At 41.7% G+C, this 18,524-nt stretch overlaps 2 protein-coding genes across 2 annotated transcripts; both read left to right on the top strand.

Moving 5' to 3' along the window:
• Positions 1-1,250: 1,250 nt before the first annotated feature.
• Positions 1,251-3,727, top strand: stmn1b (stathmin 1b). The gene is made up of 5 exons (XM_084026751.1): positions 1,251-1,366; positions 2,352-2,397; positions 2,770-2,948; positions 3,066-3,257; positions 3,352-3,727. The coding sequence occupies exons 2-5, from the start codon at positions 2,382-2,384 to the stop codon at positions 3,409-3,411; spliced, it is 447 nt and encodes a 148-aa protein (XP_083882877.1). The 5' UTR covers positions 1,251-1,366; positions 2,352-2,381; the 3' UTR covers positions 3,412-3,727.
• A 2,550-nt stretch (positions 3,728-6,277) lies between these two features.
• paqr7b (progestin and adipoQ receptor family member VII, b) lies at positions 6,278-11,713 on the top strand. The gene is made up of 2 exons (XM_084027152.1): positions 6,278-6,386; positions 8,337-11,713. The coding sequence occupies exon 2, from the start codon at positions 8,343-8,345 to the stop codon at positions 9,399-9,401; it is 1,059 nt and encodes a 352-aa protein (XP_083883278.1). The 5' UTR covers positions 6,278-6,386; positions 8,337-8,342; the 3' UTR covers positions 9,402-11,713.
• Positions 11,714-18,524: the final 6,811 nt, after the last annotated feature.

Here is an 18,524-nt window from a genome sequence, read left to right as displayed (position 1 = left end):
GGTATGTGTGTAATCTGATCCTTGCAAACTGTTGATATACCCTAGCACCTGCACTAAGATCAGAGATAGCCAATAAATATGATGAAGGACAGGAGATAAGAGCATCAGTCCACGATGGATGTAGCTCTCGGTATTGAGAAGAACTCAAGGGATTACTGGAGTATAGTGCTGATTAATGTCAAATCCTGAGTCTCCTTGAAGATAATGAAAAAATTGGTTTCCAGCGGTAACAGCCATTTTTGCAGTATAAAGTTTAAATAACATAATTATAGTTCCCGAGGGCTGGTTGCAACCAACTTTATAAAAAAAATTCTGATTTGCAATTGACCATGCAGATGAATTTAAATGTTGCAAGTGCACTTGGACACAGAAACCTCAGCGTCATAATATAAGGGATTCATACTAATGTACCGAACTGCTGTTTTTTTTTATATCATTCCTGTTGGGTTTTGTTGGAAAGATATTCCTGATTTAAAGTTGAGATTAGTCAGCCTTTATGCAGAGGTTTTCTACAGCTATTAGCTGCCTCCGGGGACCCAGTTTCCCTCCAGGCATCGGAACTCTTCTCATTTTCTTGAACGCATGTGGCGTGGTACTTTTTGAAATCCAAAGTAAAACCCTGCTACCAAACTCGTCCATATAGCATACAAGCCACTCACCCTTGTCAGTGTCCTATAATCACCTCTTTGTTCTGACACTGTGGGGCTCCCTTGACTGGCAGCTAATGTCTGCTCTCTATTTTATTGTTTGTGGAATGCAGCTGCCAGGATCCAAACATCACTCTCATCAATCACTCTTTGGCTCTTTTATCACTCACTCCAAGGACATCCTCATACTTGTCCTTTTAAGCAACTGCATGAAAGAAGAAACTTTCAAGGGAAAAGTATACTTTCAGTTTTTTTGAAGACGTTTCTGTTGGATGACAGAAAGGTCAAATGTAAATGCAGCTATAAATCCATAAGAGAACGAGTAAAATCTACCCTGGATAAAATGATTTAAGTGATTCATCTGTATTATAACTTTAGCCCCTAAAACACAATTACTAGCCCACACATGTGCCGAACCTGGACGATTTAATTGGCGTTACATAACGTCAGTTAAACACGCTCTTGTCAGGCTCGTTTAGCTCCGGGAGCAACGAGGTCGACTCGTGCCAGCTTTGTGGGAGTGTGTTTTTGATTATTTTGACCCTGTTCCTGCTGGCGCCAACAGTCACAACAGCTTCTGTGATTGGTGGATTTGGACCAATAGGGCAAGCGGCTCTGGTGACGGTTAGGCTGAGGGGTTTTAGCGCGAGGTCTCAGATGTTGGCGGTTTGTAGTAAACAACAGAAGAAGAAGACTTGCTGCTCTTCAAGCACTTGACGGTGAGAACAATACTTCCATTCAAATGTTTCTACAGGCTTTCAAACCGTTCAAACAAAGTGTTGGAAGGGGTTAAAGGTTTGATTTGGCCACTACGAAGTCAGTTGAGCATCACTGAAGTCAACTGGACTAATTAGTGGACCTTTTGTTCTAGGTCCATTGTGCAGCGACGTTAATTTGAATTTAGCGTTATGTCGAAATTAAAAACGCTTTTAAATAAATGTATTCAAACACTGTAACTCTGAACATAATTTATAACAACGTCTTACTATTAGCTGACCTTGTGTCTTCTGCACGTGCGTGTTTGTTTAAGGAGCTCTCCACTATTTATTATACTAACAGTCGAGTGGTGGGCTCCCAGAACCATCACCTTTTACAGCACTCTCGAATAAAGAGACATTATGGTGTTTTACTGGAGCCCCTGCACTTTCCTGTGTCACCATCACGTACTAACAGTGTACTTGGAGTTAAGCCTAGAGTGAGGAGGATAACTTGTTCTTCCTGACAAGTCAAGTCATGCTGAAATAGGTAACTTGAAAGACTATGCAACGATATAATGCACGGTATGATGTGCAACTGTACAGGACCCACTGCTGCATATATATCTTATGCTGATAAGATTATTAATTGCATCCATACGTTGTCAAATTAAACAACTTACACATAGACGGAGGAATGAGGTTATACCCGAATCAATCTGTGTTTTGATTGTATAAGCCAAAGCAGGAGGGGAATTTAGAAAACTCAAAAATTAAAATGCATGCTTGCATGCTTTGACCGATGATCTATCAAAACATGAGCTTTATCTGTCAGCTCCAGCACCATCGCTGCACTGCTGCTCCTTCTGCTGAGAGGACACGAGCACGCTGCAAGAGTAGCATTCTCTCATTGGTGAACCATTGGCCAAAGTGAAATGAAAGCTTATCCAATTTATAATATTAGACATGTATTTGTTTGTAATAATCTCCTTTTTGTGTTTTCTTCTAGTGGTATCAAAGACGCCAGATTTCTGCTATAATGGAAAGCTGTGGAGGTAGGTGTAAACTCAGTAAATATATGCAGTTGTACAGCATATGACTGCAGGAGAGCTTCTCACCCGAAAACTGTTTTCAACAAGTAACTGAACATCTTTAATGTGGTTGGTATAGGAAGTTGCATTGCAAAGGTGGTCTGTAAAGCAGCACCCACACAATACTTAACAGTCTTTGTTTTTTTGCTCCTTGTTTTCCTTTCCCCTTCTTTGAAAACACAACATGCTGCCTTGCAGCAGGATTTTTGTCAAGTGTTCATAACAAGTTCGATAATCAGTCATTTTTTATTCATGAAGTAAAAAAATGACTGATTAATTAGAATATCAGGATAAATATTGCTATGTTGTCACCTTGAGCTCATTCCACACTTGCAGACATCGAAGTGAAGGAGCTGAACAGGCGTGCTTCTGGTCACGCATTTGAGATCATCTTGAACCCATCAACCCCAGAGGTCAGCTGCAGATCCCCATGTCCATTGTCCCCTCTGAAGAAAAAGACGACATCGCTGGATGAAATTAATAGGAAACTGGATGCTGCAAAAGAGAGACGCGAGGTATTGCCATGAATAGCAAATTCCTAACAGGTGATCAAATTACCACCGTGAAAACCGCTTACTGAGCTGTAAATCTTTCTTACTGCAAAATCTCTCTTTTTTTTTTCATTTTGTCAGAGCTACGAGGCTGAGATGCTGAAATGCGCAATGAAGCAACAAGAGCGCAAGAAGATGGCCATCCAGAAGGTCATAGAAATAGACAGCAACTACAGCAAGATAACACAAGAAAAATGCGATCAAAAGTTCGAGGCAGTCAAAGAGAACCGCACTGCAATTATGGCAGCTCGCATGGAGAAAGCGAAGGACATGGTAAACTCCTAAAGACACGTCAACCTATGTCATGTTTAATGTCGGAATAATAAGCTACAGTGTTGTGATCATTCTGCTTTCAAACACTTAACAGGACAAGAAGACCGAAGAAGTGAGGAAGAAGAGGGAGGCAATGAAAGAAGTGGAGAATTAATTTGTTCATGATCTGGAAAACAGTCCATACATCTCCAAAGAGTTTTATTTTTCTAAGTGCCAGTTTGTTGTGTGGGTTCATATTATTTTGTTGAGTAAACGGTGGTTACACCATGTTGGATTGGGTGTGTATATAATCGGATTTCTCTTATAAGCAGCTGATTAACTCGTTTTTGTGAACGAGAGGGATTCCAGTGTAATTGGTGCTTATACTTCATACTGTTTGAATGCATCGTATATCAGAGTCTTGTACTGTTGATACTGTTTGACTATACTGTGCGATACCTAGGTCCAACCATTAAAGTCTTTCCACAATATTTGTAATCCTTTTACATTGCTGACACCTAGTGGCAGTCAGGTACTAGAGTTAGATAGTTGACCAAGAGGTTTGGAAATCGGCACGTGATTTAAAAAAAAAAGAATAGATTCTATGTAGTACTGGCAGTATCAAAGCTAAAAATTTAAATTATTACACTTAAGTTTACCATAATCTGCACATGGGTCACACTAGACTGCTTCAATTTAAAGGATCACAAGCCCAAAGGGTTCTGGAACAAATTTCACACTGATATTGATAATATGCCATTAATGGACTAGTATGTTTCCTCAGCTTGTATCCATCGCTTCATTGTTTATATTGGCTTATTCCCTTTAAATGTTTCATGCATTAAACTGTGGCGCTCATACGCAGCCATATCATCATGCATGAGCAGCTAAATGTGCCACTGACTCTTTAAGTTGAGTGATCATTACATTGTTTACATGTTCTTGTAGTTAACGTGGCTTTGTGCTGTCTTAAATGCCCTGACGACATGTTGGCACACGCTCAGGACTTTAGCTCTCTTACATTTAGCAAGTCTGCTGTAAGGGTCGATACAAAATCCTTAGTCTTTGGGGTATTTAGAAGAGAAGACATTTTTGGAGATAATGTATGGGTGTTCTCTAAAGCAGCTCATTGCCACATAGGCCACAGATATGAGATAACATCTGTATGAGCTGCAAACTTTGTGCGTTATCAGAAATCTAGTCTTTTTTTTACACTTGCATCTTGCTCAGGCTTGCAGTCAGCTTGTCCCCATGTTGGAAATGTCACCCAGTGTCTAACTGTCATTTATTCAACGTCGCGATCAAAGTAGCAGTGTGTGTGCGTGTGTGTGCATGCAAAGTGCATTTAAAGTGAATTGGATATCAGGATTTTCTTTGAATGGCTCCTTTATTCAAATCATTTACATTTACATTTAGGGGCATTTAGCAGACGCTTTTGTCTAAAGCGACTCACAATAAGTACATTTGTCAAAAGAAAGAAACCGCAAAACATATCATTGCCGATAAAGTAAGAGCTAAAAAATAGAAACAAGTGTTAGGTCCTCGCCCGAGTAAAGTAGGAGCTGTTTAGCAAATATACCTTGAGAACTACAGTGCTATGATCAATATGCTAGGTAAGAACATAGAAGTGCTATATATATTTTTATTATTTATTTATTTTGGTGGGGGGGGGGGGGGGGTGTTAGTGGGTCATGTTATTCAGAGTCGAGGTGAAGTCTTGAGCCTTTTTCGGAACATTTATAGTGTCATTTCAATATGGAGATTTGACGCAGTTGTTTTTCTTGTCGATTTAATACTTTATGTTCACAGTGTAATTATGTTTATGGAAGCGTAGTTGGTGGAAATCTACACATTGTGTTTGGACGGAGACTGCTATGTGCACACACACACACATACAGACTGCTACACAATCCCATCTTTGTCATGTGTTGGGGAGAAACTGCTGGACTCATCAGCCCAGAAGGCTACGCGTCCCATAGTGCAGTGCTCCTTGACCGACAACACAGGGGACAATGGCTGACTCGACGCCAAGATTCTTGCTCATGATCATGACTTTTCCTGACTTCACCAATCTCTACATAAGAATCGACATAAGAATCATACTCTGATCTTCTGTTGATGTTTTTTTCTTTACAGTTGGCCTTTCTCAGGTTAAGACAGAATAAATAAATACCCCAAAAACTGTACTGTTACTGTAGGCACGCTGAATCCATCTCTGTTGGGAATATATAATGAATGCTACACAAGGGAAAGTCACAGGCCATAAAACAGATCTGATCGCATTCGTCAAAGAGGCTTGTTTTGATAACCAAATGAGATTCAGTCAGGTTATCCCTGTAGTTTGGAAGTCAGCAGACAAGCCAAAATACTAATGAAGTTGTCCAGTTTAAGAAACTTCAAATTATAGCCACGCTACAATCCCAAGCATGAGTAGGAACTTTACATTTGTATGGGTCATTTGAGTTACTGTTTACTTCATGTGGGAAATGATGCATGTTGAAAGTTATACCATTAGAATTCCCCTTCAACCTTTTGTTAAATCCATTTTTTTTTACCATTTTACCATTCCTTTTGTTTCCCTGTAGCAGCCTAATAGAAACGTCAATGCTGGGGAGCTATGCATTTGTGGAATATATACCTAAGTACATTTACGTAAACTATTACCACCTCAAATTAGATCCACATGGATGAACATTAAAATGCTCTTACTTTGATGACAATTTTGATAGCTTTGACTTAAGTAAACCGTAGATCTATATGAAGTTAACTTGTGTGTAGATTATGTAGAGGGAATATTAAATATATCTGTTTAGTATATCATGGTGTAAATGTACCCAATCTGAGGTCAACTGCCATACATTCATAGGTGGGAGAATGTCAGTGTAGAGCGGGCGGGCTGATCGGCCCGGCGGCGGCTATCATTGGTCGAGACGAGAGCAGCGGCGTGTTCGCTTATTGGCCAGAAGGGCCGCTCGTCACAGCGCCCTGTATCTTCCCAGCGGCTGCGCGGTGAGAGCCGCCTGGCGCTGCTCCCATCACAGTCGTCTTCTCCGTTCACCCCTTCAAACTATGTTATCTCTATTCTGTACGGCTCCAAACCGCTCATCGACGGCTAAACTCAAAGCGTTGGATTGATTCTACCACATTCAGGTACGTGCATGTATCCGTGAAATCCATCTCGAAAATCCAACGGATTTTGTCCGCTGTCGGTAAAAAGCGGCGTGAAATACGGTCAGATGCGCCTCGAACAGCTTCCACGGACGTGCAGCGGTTTCTTCTCCACCGGCACGTAGCGCGGGCTTGTGATGAAGCAAGCCTCCGGGCTCAGAGAGGACACCTGCATTTATTTAATTTCGGATACTGATGCTCAAATTGAAACAGACACGTCCATCAGGAGCAGATTTGCTAGAAGGGGGAGATTCACTGCAACGGGCCCATACAGGCCTGGCGTTAACACATGCCATTTGAAACATCCTTCCTTCTGATAGCATTTTTTTCCCTTTTCCCCATAAATATTTGAAAGCGTTGCAACCCTCGCTGGAAACAGGAGGGCGTAGACATCGGATGGGGTTATGTTACGTAATCACTTCCCCATTCATCACTCCACGCCTTTTCCTCCTGAACCTCGGCCTGCGTTCGTCCCACACAGCCCGACCCATGCGAGGCGGCTGCCTTTCCCAGCAAGCACCGCAGGCCCGCACGCACCGCACACATCCGGACACGTTCAATCCACGACATGTCTGGTAGATTGGCACATACAATCTAGTCATTTCACAGTGTTGATCATTCAAAACAGACACGTGTCAGGCCTTTTCATCCATTAATCATTCCTTCCTTTTTCTTCCACGCTCTTTTGCATTCAAAACATATTCTCAAATCTTACCTACACTTCCAGGAAATATTGTGTGCACTTCTACGCTTGTCAGGAAGTCATTTCCCGTTTGCACTCACTGATACTGAGAAAAAAGGAAGGATTTATGAGTAAGGCCGGAGCTGTATTGCTCCTGTGGTGTGCAGCCGTCCTGTCAGGGTGGGCACCAATCAGATGGCCGGCCAGACAAACGAACAGCAACACGGCTACTGCCACCATACTCCTATCCAACAATTTTAGAATAATCAGGTGATTAATCATGACTCTACAGGTCAATTCACTTATTTAATGAAAATACTTAAAGCTGCACTAATCAATTTTTTTGTACCCTGGACCAAAATGACTAATGTGAATGGGGTCGCTGTCAGTGGCAAACGTGCAGGATTATCACTCAGGGTTAATCTCTGTGGAGCCTTTTTGTCAATGGTTTATGATTTTGGTTTTCTGGCACATAACTCCAATCTCCTCGACCTCGGGAGTAATAAACCAGTACTACCTGCCCAGCACGACAGCCAGACACAGATGGTGACTAGCTGGGGAACATGGTGGAGAGATATTTTTCTTTGGTGTTGGTGGAGACCAAAACATAGCTAAAATGAGAGAATATATGTGAGGAATACGTCAGATACTCTGTGTTATGTAACCATGTTATTTGAACGTTTTGGTTACATGTTGCCCATAAGTTAAAAAAAAATTACTGTAGCTTGAAAAAACTGTTAATAACAATGTCTACTATCTTTTATTAATCCATGGTTTGATTTTTTCATTTTACATTTGCAGCTAATGATCATTTTCATGATCAGATATTGTGTTGATTGCCTTTGGTCTAGAAAATGTAAGACGACAGTAACAATTATTCGTTCTGATTTCCCAGAACTACAGGTGACTCCTTCAAATGACTTGTTGTTTTTTTTATAAAAAACAAAAGAGGACATTTGGAGTCATAGGGACAACCAGCAGGCTCTGACTGCAACCAGACAATATTTCATGTTTTTGCTTGATAATTGAGGAAATGATTAATTGATTATATGTTCTCTTCATTGACCAACAACTACTCTTTGCATTGCGATAGCAGCAGGAATGCAGGAGGACAATGTAGACAGTAGAACACAGTATTCACATGCAGACGCACACAACCAGTTCTGGAGACAACAATAGCTCAAGTCAGACATTTATTGACTAACTGACTGTTCGCTCATTCTTTTCCCGCCCTCCTCTCTGGCCTCCAGTTTGCCATGGCGACGGTGGTGATGGAGCAGATCGGTCGCCTGTTCATCAACGCTCAGCAGCTGCGTCAGATCCCTCAGCTGCTGGAGTCGGCCTTCCCCACGCTGCCTTGCACCGTGAAGGTGTGCGACGTACCCTGGGTGTTCCGCGAGCGCCACATCCTCACCGGCTACAGGCAGCCGGACCAGAGCTGGCGCTACTACTTCCTCACCCTCTTCCAGAGGCACAACGAGACCCTCAATGTGTGGACCCACCTGCTGGCCGCCTTCATCATCCTGGTGAAGTGGCAGGAGATGTCAGAGACGGTGGATTTCTTGCGAGACCCTCACGCTCAGCCCCTCTTCATCGTCCTCCTGGCGGCCTTCACCTACCTCTCCTTCAGCGCGCTCGCCCATCTCCTCTCCGCCAAGTCCGAGCTCTCTTACTACAGCTTCTACTTCCTCGACTACGTGGGGGTCGCCGTCTACCAGTATGGCAGCGCCCTGGCGCACTACTACTATGCCATAGAGAAAGAGTGGCACACTAGGGTGCAGGGGCTTTTCCTACCCGCTGCAGCGTTTTTGGCCTGGCTCACCTGCTTCGGCTGTTGCTATGGTAAATACGCGAGCCCCGAGCTGCCGAAGTTGGCCCTCAAGCTGTGCCAAGTGGTGCCCTCAGCCTTGGCTTACTGTTTAGACATAAGCCCCGTGGTCCACCGCATATACAGCTGCTACCAGGAGGGCTGCACCGACCCGGTCGTGGCGTACCACTTCTACCACGTGCTCTTTTTCCTGATCAGCGCCTACTTCTTCTGCTGCCCTCACCCGGAGAGCTTGTTCCCTGGGAGGTGTGACTTCATCGGGCAGGGCCACCAGATCTTCCACGTGTTCGTGGTGGTGTGCACCCTGACGCAGATCGAGGCACTGAAAACGGACTTCGTGGTGCGCCGGCCCTTCTACGAGCGCCTCCACGGCGACCTGGCGCACGACGCGGTGGCGCTCTTCATCTTCACCGCCTGCTGCAGCGCCCTGACCGCTTTTTACGTGCGCAACCGCGTGCGCTCCTCGCTGCACGAGAAGGAGGAGTAACGAGCGGGAAAAGAAAGTCCTTCATTTTCATGTTTTTGTCGATGAAAGTTTATGATAGTGACTTGTCATTATTTCTTCTCTATGTGATCTGCCAAACTACAGTCAGCTAAAAAAAATCTATATATATAAAAATGATTTATGGTTGTGTTTTGTGACTTCCAGTGAAGAAAAGGGAATCTCATCATTTGTCTGTAGCAATACAGGTAGTACTTAAACACTGCAAAGAGTCCCTGCGTAGCGACTCTGCTCTTTTATTAGTCTGTTTTTAGTCATCGTCTAAAAGAATGTGGTTTTACTTAGCCGTGCAAAAAAAAAAAACGCTTTCTGTCAAGGTGAGCAGAAAAAACAGACTTGTTTCTTAAGATGCCTTTTACCCAAATTGTATTTAGAACAATCTGACGTGTTTGATCAAATTGTAGCATTTCAAATCACGATGCGAGCATTTATTTTTGACAATTTACAGTCCCGTAACACTTTGTATGCTTCCGTTGGATACCAGTTCTGATCCAATTTAAATGGCTGGTCTTGATATACATTTCTGACACATTTGATTCTGCCCCCTCTCTTTAGGGATCAAAGCAGGGATTTTTTTTTTAAATGATCAAGGCACTAACACCACTGTTTAAATATATTCTGGGAAAGTTGAGAACCCAAATTGAAAACCAAATATTGTACCTCTTATTAAAAGAAAGGAGATTTCTTCCCCTTTGGGTGATAACATTCTTTTTGAATTCTGTCGAAAAATGAGGCTGGCACTCAGTATTGGTTCGGAGACGGATGGAAGATTACTGATGTCCCTTTGTCGTTGTGACAATGTTAATCTTTCTATTCAAAGGGCTGGAACTTCAGCTTTTGCCTTTTCACATCCCATGATGTCAAAGCTTTGGCGCTCTTTGTTTTCGTCGACGGTCGATCAGACACGAGACACAAAAAGCCACCCCCGACTGGTGTTCTGCTTTTGGTGCGTTTTTTTTGTTTTGTTTTTGTATGATGAATATGTATGTGCCTCTATGCATGTCTTTTGGTAAATACCGTGGATGTTAAGTGTGTGAATGTCTACGAAAAAGCTTAGCCTTGCACTTCTTTCTTACCTGTAAATAAGCGGTTGGTTCTCTAGAAAGTCGTTTTGCATCCCTGTTTTTCCTCTCCGGCACTCGGAGCTCAACGCGTCTCTGCTGGAAGACAGCACATCCCTGTTTCCACGCATCTGTTCGGAGTGCGTGTTGTGTTCAGTGTCCCGCTAGCTGGTCGGACTTTTAATGGCTATGAATACTGCTGCACTGTTACACTGACGAGTCCCTGTGCTTTTTGTTCTTCTTCTTAGTTTGATGAGTTTTGTTATAAAGAAAAATATCACACATATACTGATAATGTTGCTTAGATTTTTACCTCACAGAAAAATATCTTTAAATGTCAGAAATGATCTATATTCATGAGGGAGCTCTCTGTTCACGATGGTGTTAATGTGCCAATGAATCTGTTACTACTTCAGTGATGGTACTACTGAGAGACGAATGACAGACTGTCAGAACTTGATTTTAAATGATGTCTCGACCTGACTGCGAACACGTAACCAGTGAGTTTTAACCTTAACCGTTACTGACCCAGGCTCATCATGCACTGCCTGAAAACAACACTGTATTACTGTAGCTGACAACATTGGCTATGTTTACATGCATGGGATATGATTTTGTGTTTGTGGAGAAACCTGTGCAAGACACCTCCCTTGTTGTGTGTGGGGTTATAAACGGGTTGGAAACCAGATTGAAGCTCTCGTGCAGAAGGCTGAGTTTGTGCATGTAGTTTGATGCTTTGTAGAAAGGCTTCATCACAGGCTAATGATATCCAATTGGCAAGTGAAGCCTGTAAGTCTTTCGCCAGTCCTGTCTGGGACATGAGTTTATTGTCCCGACCATCAAAAGAACCAAAAGTATTTCTACTGGGGGTAATATATCATTTATCTCCCACGTGTTGGAGATAACCTGATGGTTAGACCCCTTCCTGATTTGTTCAATCAGGAAGGGAGCCGCCGTAAAGTATTTTGCTAAATGGGTTGTTTGTCCACAGATGATCTAAATCGTGCAACAAATAAACCTGACTAAGATTTTAACTGGAATATAGGCAGAATATGGGAAGTGAACTTGCATGTAAACGTAGCCTCTGATGCCACCCAAGGTTTCCCTTTATCCCTTTTATGAAAGCAGGGTGAGAGGGACCACAATGTCTTCTGCCTCTAAAAAAAACTAAAAATGTGTGACTGACTGTACTAATATTCTGTTGTATTTAAAATAAAATAAAGTGTTATAGTAACTTTAGATTCTCCTTTTTTATGTTTCAGGGTCAGTGATTTTGTGGAAGCAGAGAGAGTTCATTGTGAGTTGACTCTCAATTTAAGCTGCTGGATGTTTGTAGGTGGTTAAATGGCATTGAAGTATTTTACTTTGAAAACCATCCTTATGAATTGATGTGGTTTGCATTCCTCCCATTGAAATGACCTCTGCCCCCTGAGATTATGTTCATGTTGGCAGAAAAGTTGAATCAAAGAATCACTTGAGTTGCAAAAGTTGAAATGGAATTTCAAGAGGTGAGTTCAAACAACATGGATACAAAATAAAACATTTCAATGTTAAGAATCCAATGGTTTTCAAACATTTTAAGATATGAATTATTAGAATATTTTGGTAGTGGTTCCACAAGTTTTCAGTGTCCTACTGTATACAATTAAACTTATTATGGCCTGTCCTTGGTTCCATAGATCACAACACATTTATGTCTATATATTTCAAATCAATGGAGCATCATTGTGATTGTATTTCACATTTGTTAATTCAGGTCCACACAATAAGCTAATTTATTGAAATTTTAAATACATCTAAACTTGGTTAGACTATAAAGCCTAATTTTAAGCACATGCTGTTGTAAATCTTGCATTTTAAGTTTTATTCCCATCATTAGAGATGATTGATGTATGTCTTATCTGGATATTGGCTTCTCTTTTCACTTTACAGACAATAAAACTGTTCCGAATGCAGATCCTTTGAACCCACGCCCTCGCCAGTGATGTGTTACGGTCGCCAAAATGTACGACAGGCTGTTAATTTTATTCTCAGACCTGACTATTGGCAGAGTAATGGCCCTGGACTCCAGGTTATGAGGTGGTAAATGTCAATAATAGACGGCACCATGTCTACTCTTAAAATCTAGCTGTTTCTTAGAGCTGTGCGTTAGATATGAGTAGTCATCCTTCAACGCCACCAGAGGGCAGCCTTGTTGTTCCGTAGGACAGATGCAGTTTGACAAAGAAGGAAAGCATATGGAGAGGATGGTCTCATCTCAGGTAAAACTGACTCTGAAGAGGAATTTTGAGGTGAAAACGTAATCTATGAAGACAAAATATCTATAAGTCTTGGTTTTGCATGAGGAGCTAATCGGAGCAGTGCAGCTGGTCACAAGTTTAATGTTGAAGAGTCTCCTAATGTTGATTGATGAACGTTAAAAAACAGTTTATAAAATCCTGTAAATCTGCTTGTAAGCAAAATGGCTTCAGTTGTTCAACAGCAGCCTATTGAGTAAAGACCACACATCAGTCAGAGTAATGATGTTCAAGCAAATTCTGATATTTTAATTTGAGATTCCCTCTGCAAATTGATAAATGTGCTGTAATGTTGGTCCCACTTGGGTTACAGTGGCAAAAATGCAAAAACACATTCTTTCCTCTATGCATGAGTGAAATACAGATAACACAACACAATTCTTCCCTTCATGGTCAAAGAGTTCACACAATTTACTTCATACCACACAAATGTTTACAAGAATTCGTCTTTCCATTAGGGGGCACAAATGACCTGCACTATGTTCATAAATATAAATGTATTACTGATGTATCACAGCTCATTAAAATAAACTTGCATGTCAATCAGGACAGTTCTTTATAAATGCATTTTTATTGATGGAGATGCCCTGCTGTAACAATATTCATAACAAGCCATGTGCAGGCTGGATAATGAAAAAAACACACGTTGTTTGCCATTTCCTTTGTTAAATTAAACCTCCAGTGAAAGTGAAACTCAATTATTGTTGTAAATATTTGCTTGATAGTCTAAGATGAATATTACATGATGAGATGATGTTATTGGTGCAGGTGTTCCTCCTGGAGCAACGGTCGGAGCGGCGTCTTGCTCGCGCTGCAGCCCATGGGCGGCTGGTATCCTTTATGTATGTGTGCGTTCTCCGTATGTGTGCTCGGGGTGCTTTTCCTTTACACGTATCTCCATGGTTCCAACATTAGTCCAAATATATACACATCTGTGTGGGTTTACATAGCTCAGGATTTGTGCCCTTTATTGATATTCGTCAGGAGCTTTGCTTATAATGATTAAGCTGCATTCATATAAGGTAACCTATAAGACCTTCTGTCTCTCTCCCACACACACACACACACACACACACACACACACACACACACACACACACACACACACACACACACACAGACAACAATTCTGCCCTGATTAAGTGAAAATTAATATGCTGCACTAATGAGAATATCTCCAAAGTACATTTTTTTCCAGTGATGGAAAAGAATCATTGAAATTTAAGGCAGAAATGGGGTCCTGATGTACCTACCCTGGATGTGATTAATTCACAGTATTACACACTCAAGATGGTCTTAAATCAAACGGCAGAGATAGTGGTAATTGCCTTACAGCCTGCTTCCTGTCCTCTAACTATCAATTGCTCCTCCAGACTCCATCAATTTCATACGCCTGTTTCTTGAACAGCTCGCCGCCGCTCTCCTTTCAGCTTCCCTCCTCTGCCTCTCAAAGCGAGCTCCGCTGCAAAGCCACATTGCTCCTGTCCTTCCTTTTTTTTAAATGCTTCATTTGCTTTGTATGATTTGTATCAATGTTGCCGAGGTAATATTGGGTGGCCTTGGTCTCCTATCGTGTTTTGTAATTAAAGGTTTGACTTGCGAGAGGGAACGGCTTTGTTCAGAGTTATTAATCCGCCTCCTCTTTTTGCCAGGTGACAGACAGCCAACTTCTTTTTCCATCTGTCTGTCTGTCTTTCTTATTTTGATGAACCTTTTCTGCGCTGCCAGGTATTCTGTTCCCACATCCTTTTGTTATTGTGGCATTTTCATATGGTCTCCCGCTTTTGTTATAACATGGAGAAAAGCTTTATGAAAATCACGGTGTTATGAGGGATGTAATCATATGAGAAATTGAATTGAAGCTTTATCAGGCCGTAAATTATAATCAAAATGGAAAAAAAGGTAATACCTGTCCTGCAGTCCCGGCAATGTACTCATAACTAATAATGGCACAGGGATGGAAATGATTCTCCCACTGAAACCTTGTTTTCTACTTGATACAGTAGATTTCATTCCTATTACAGTAAAAACATGGTCTATTTGAAGTATGAAAAAAGTGTATTTTTGGAATGTTTATTTGTTTCTTACGTGAACAATGTTCATTTGTCACACTGAAGTAAAGCCAGATAATATTCTGTATCCAGGTGCCCAGCTTTATTATAGATCTTTCTTTAATGCTTTGGATGGAACCAGGCTTGCTGTTTCCCTCTTATTCAAGTCTTTGTGCTAAGCTAAGCTAACTGTCTCCTATCTCAACAATAAGAACCATGCACTCCAACTTTTTCTTCTTTACATATACTTCTAAGAAAAGAAACATGGCACCCCGTTGTTTTCGGATGTCTACACTCGAGTTCAAATTAGAAACACGTTCCACCTGTTATTCTGTACCAGTCGCTTGACTCCCCTCTTTAATATCGCTTTCTGCATTGTGTTGATTGCCATGGTTTTCTCACAATCGCGTTTAACAACTAAAAATGGGCACTGTGGCGTGCACAGCGCACAGCGGCATTTCTCTTCACTCATCACACTGTGTATTGTTAAATGGAGTAAGACAGGGCACCAGACGGATGAAGGCTGAAAGAATCGGCAGCATGAAATATAAATAACAGGGGAGATGAAGCAGACTGTCGAGGCATGTAAATTGTGAGGCTCCAGCCAATCAATGGTTGTTTTGGAATGAATATGATCCTTCTTACGATACGCAGAAAGTGTGCTGCTGGCTTTGTATAACCCCCCCCCCATTAACGAGGCACTGTTTCCTTTTATAGTGTAACATCATTGCTATCATGAGAGTGCCAGCCATTATAATCTCGCTAACATTCTCACAGACGTGTTGGCATTGATATATATTGTCGGGCTTGTACTCTGGCACTGTCGGAATCTTCTAGACGTAATAGATTCAGTCTGTTTGAAAAGAGACGCTCCTTACCTCCTCTGCATCTTTGTGGTAGCCTCGATGCTACCTGCCTCACCAATCAGCTCGCCGCTGATCGGCCCTATTCATCATGAGCTGGTGGTGGAGATACTGGAGGCTGGCGGAGGTGCGCGGGAAGCACGTATGCCCTATCTGAAGGTCTCTCTGTCTTGCCAAAGCCCATAGCCGCTCAAGGATAATGAATTCCCTCCTTCTGCCCCTTGACCTCTCTGTATACAGCAGGGTTACCGACTCCCGACGCATTACACCCAGAAAGTGGGAAACTTCAAGAAGCCTGGACATTGTGTTTTTCTCACAGCCTTGTGCTACTGCAGATGGACTTGTTTTGTTGGATTTTTGTCGAACAACCTTTCACTCACTTAGAGTGGAGACGTGCCAGCCTCACGATGCATACTCAATTCTCCTGCAGGTTGATTTCTTTATTATATCCCAACACTATCTCTGAAATCTGGTTTTGGCTATATCATAGGTGCATAATATGAGATTGGGAGCATTTCGATTGCCTCTCAGCGACACTTGAGCTGGCGACTTGTAGCTAACGGCGCTAACGGTACAAACTAGGCCTATGGTGGGTTGAGACGGCGGTATCCGCTGTAAACGGCGTGCAGAGCGGCGGCACACTCATGTTAACGAACATGCTCTCAAAGCATGCAAAGCCAGCTCTTACATCCAAACAAAGCAAGGAGAAGCACAGATTACAACACACTCAGAGGGACCGTGATTCATTCTTAGTAAATAGGAAATAGTTGCTTGCTGCTTTATTGTTGCTGTATATCGCCTCTTCAACAATACAATTCTGTGTTCTCAAAGGACAAGTTGCAAGTATTGGCTTTGTGTGTCGTTATAATTATTCTCCCACAATGCAATGAAAGGAAGCAGATGGGTGCTAATGGTTGGCTTTCTTGCTGAGAGTTGAGAAGATCAACACCACTGAAGGTAAATATGCAAACATTAAGACTGCAAGCAAAAAGTCTGTCTGACTAAAGGAAACACAATCAGCAACTTTAAAACTCATTAATGAACCCATTACAACTGCTGTAAAACCCTAGTGTAAACACAGCACATTGTTGTATTTTAGGCCAACAGACTCTTAGGAGGGAACAGTAACTTCCTGGCATCTCTGCGGGTTGCCTCACAACTTTCTAAAGCCAAAAAAAAAAACACAAAAAAACCAGGCAGGTACATGACGCTCCAGTAAAACTGCAGCCTACATTTCCCTCCGTTTTCCGTCTCTGCTTACCACACAACAGTGATAGCAATCTTCTTATCTCACTCTGAGCAACAAACTATTACGTTTTTCACAAAATGTAAAACTATTCTTTCAAAGCTACTTGTGGATGCTGTTGACAAACTTCCAGGAACACAACAAAACAGCTTTTTACCTTTTTGGTATAAAACATTTTGGTTTATTTTTGGCAGAATCATTCTAAAGTCACAGTTTGATTGACAACATGGCACAAATTGATTTCTGCTGCCCTAACGCACAGTTTAATGATTGCACATGCAGTCTGTATGGAATTGCTATTTGGTATTGGATTTGCATAATCTTTATGGCTGATTTAGATATTGAATAAATTATAGTATTGATGGTTTCGTGCTTGTCAAAATGCCGAGCCTCTGATCCTCTGATCCTCTTACCCAATGTGTCTTTTCCTTTGTTCACATTGTGCCTCACAGAAGAGTCTTTATGTTCCAATTCTGAAAATCCATCACCTGGTGAAGAGCCCCCTCCTCTTCCTCTGCCGCAGTATGAGTTTTCTGAAAAGGCTCCAGATGGCTCCGGATCCTTTTGTCGAGGTCTATCTGTACGCTTCCTCCGCTCATCTCTGTTCCTTCATAGACTCTATTCAATTACCCATGCACCTGCAGCGCTGCTTTCCGTTTCAACAAAACTCTTTGAACTTGCTTTTCCTGCGTGTCGCTATAGACAAAGAGAAGCCAGTTTCCCTACAAAACTATTCCTAATAGTTTTAATATCTGTACAATATTCTGCATGGGAAGACAATGTTGAAGAGTTGGTTTACGACGGAGCGGTTAAAATAACTTCCTCCGACTGAATGATGAAAGTCTTTAGCAAGGCAGAACAATGCTCCTCCAGTAGATATACAGAGTTATCTATTTTCATTTTTTTTAAAGTTGTAACTCTGAGTGTAATTCTTGGATTATGCAATTGGATGGGCTCAGTTATTGTTGTGACTTTTTTCAGGGATTACATCCACACTGAGGATTAGTACAGAAATTGTTAAATTGAATTTTGGGGTGGTACAGAGACGATAAAGAGAAATGGTGCTGTATGGTATATTGGCTCAGTGTTGCTGAATGGACTTGGTCTTCTTCAAAGAGCACAAGACCTGATAGCCGCATGAAACTGGCAACCCTCTCTGATCCCTTTTCTACAGTGTAAACCGGCTTATACAGCAACAGTTGAGCGTCTGTTGGGAGGCTGATGTTGTGGAAGAAGTTGTGCTCCAAACGGTGAGGAAAGGATTTTTTAAATAGTAGTGGTACTTGTGTTTAGTTACTGCAATAATGGTATAAAAAGTAATTATGATATCAAGTGAAACTAATTACCAAAGAAAAATCTATAAATGGTGAGAATAAAAAAATGCCCTTTGCTAAATAAAACCAAATGCAAAATGAATAGAATGCTACTTCCTTTAAAAATAGATCTCACTCCTCTCATTTATACTATGATGAATGCTTCAGTTTTGTCTGTTGCAAATATAATTCAACATGATCAAGATATGGAGCGATTCCAGCTCTTAACCTCCCGGAAGGCTACGGGTGAAAAACCCTTTTGTATACCTTTCAAAGA

This window comes from Eutrigla gurnardus, assembly GCF_963514095.1.
Source record: "Eutrigla gurnardus genome assembly, chromosome: 14".
Taxonomy (NCBI): domain Eukaryota; kingdom Metazoa; phylum Chordata; class Actinopteri; order Perciformes; family Triglidae; genus Eutrigla; species Eutrigla gurnardus.
Note: the sequence above shows the minus strand (reverse complement) of the source record. Positions and strands in the feature narration are given on the sequence as shown.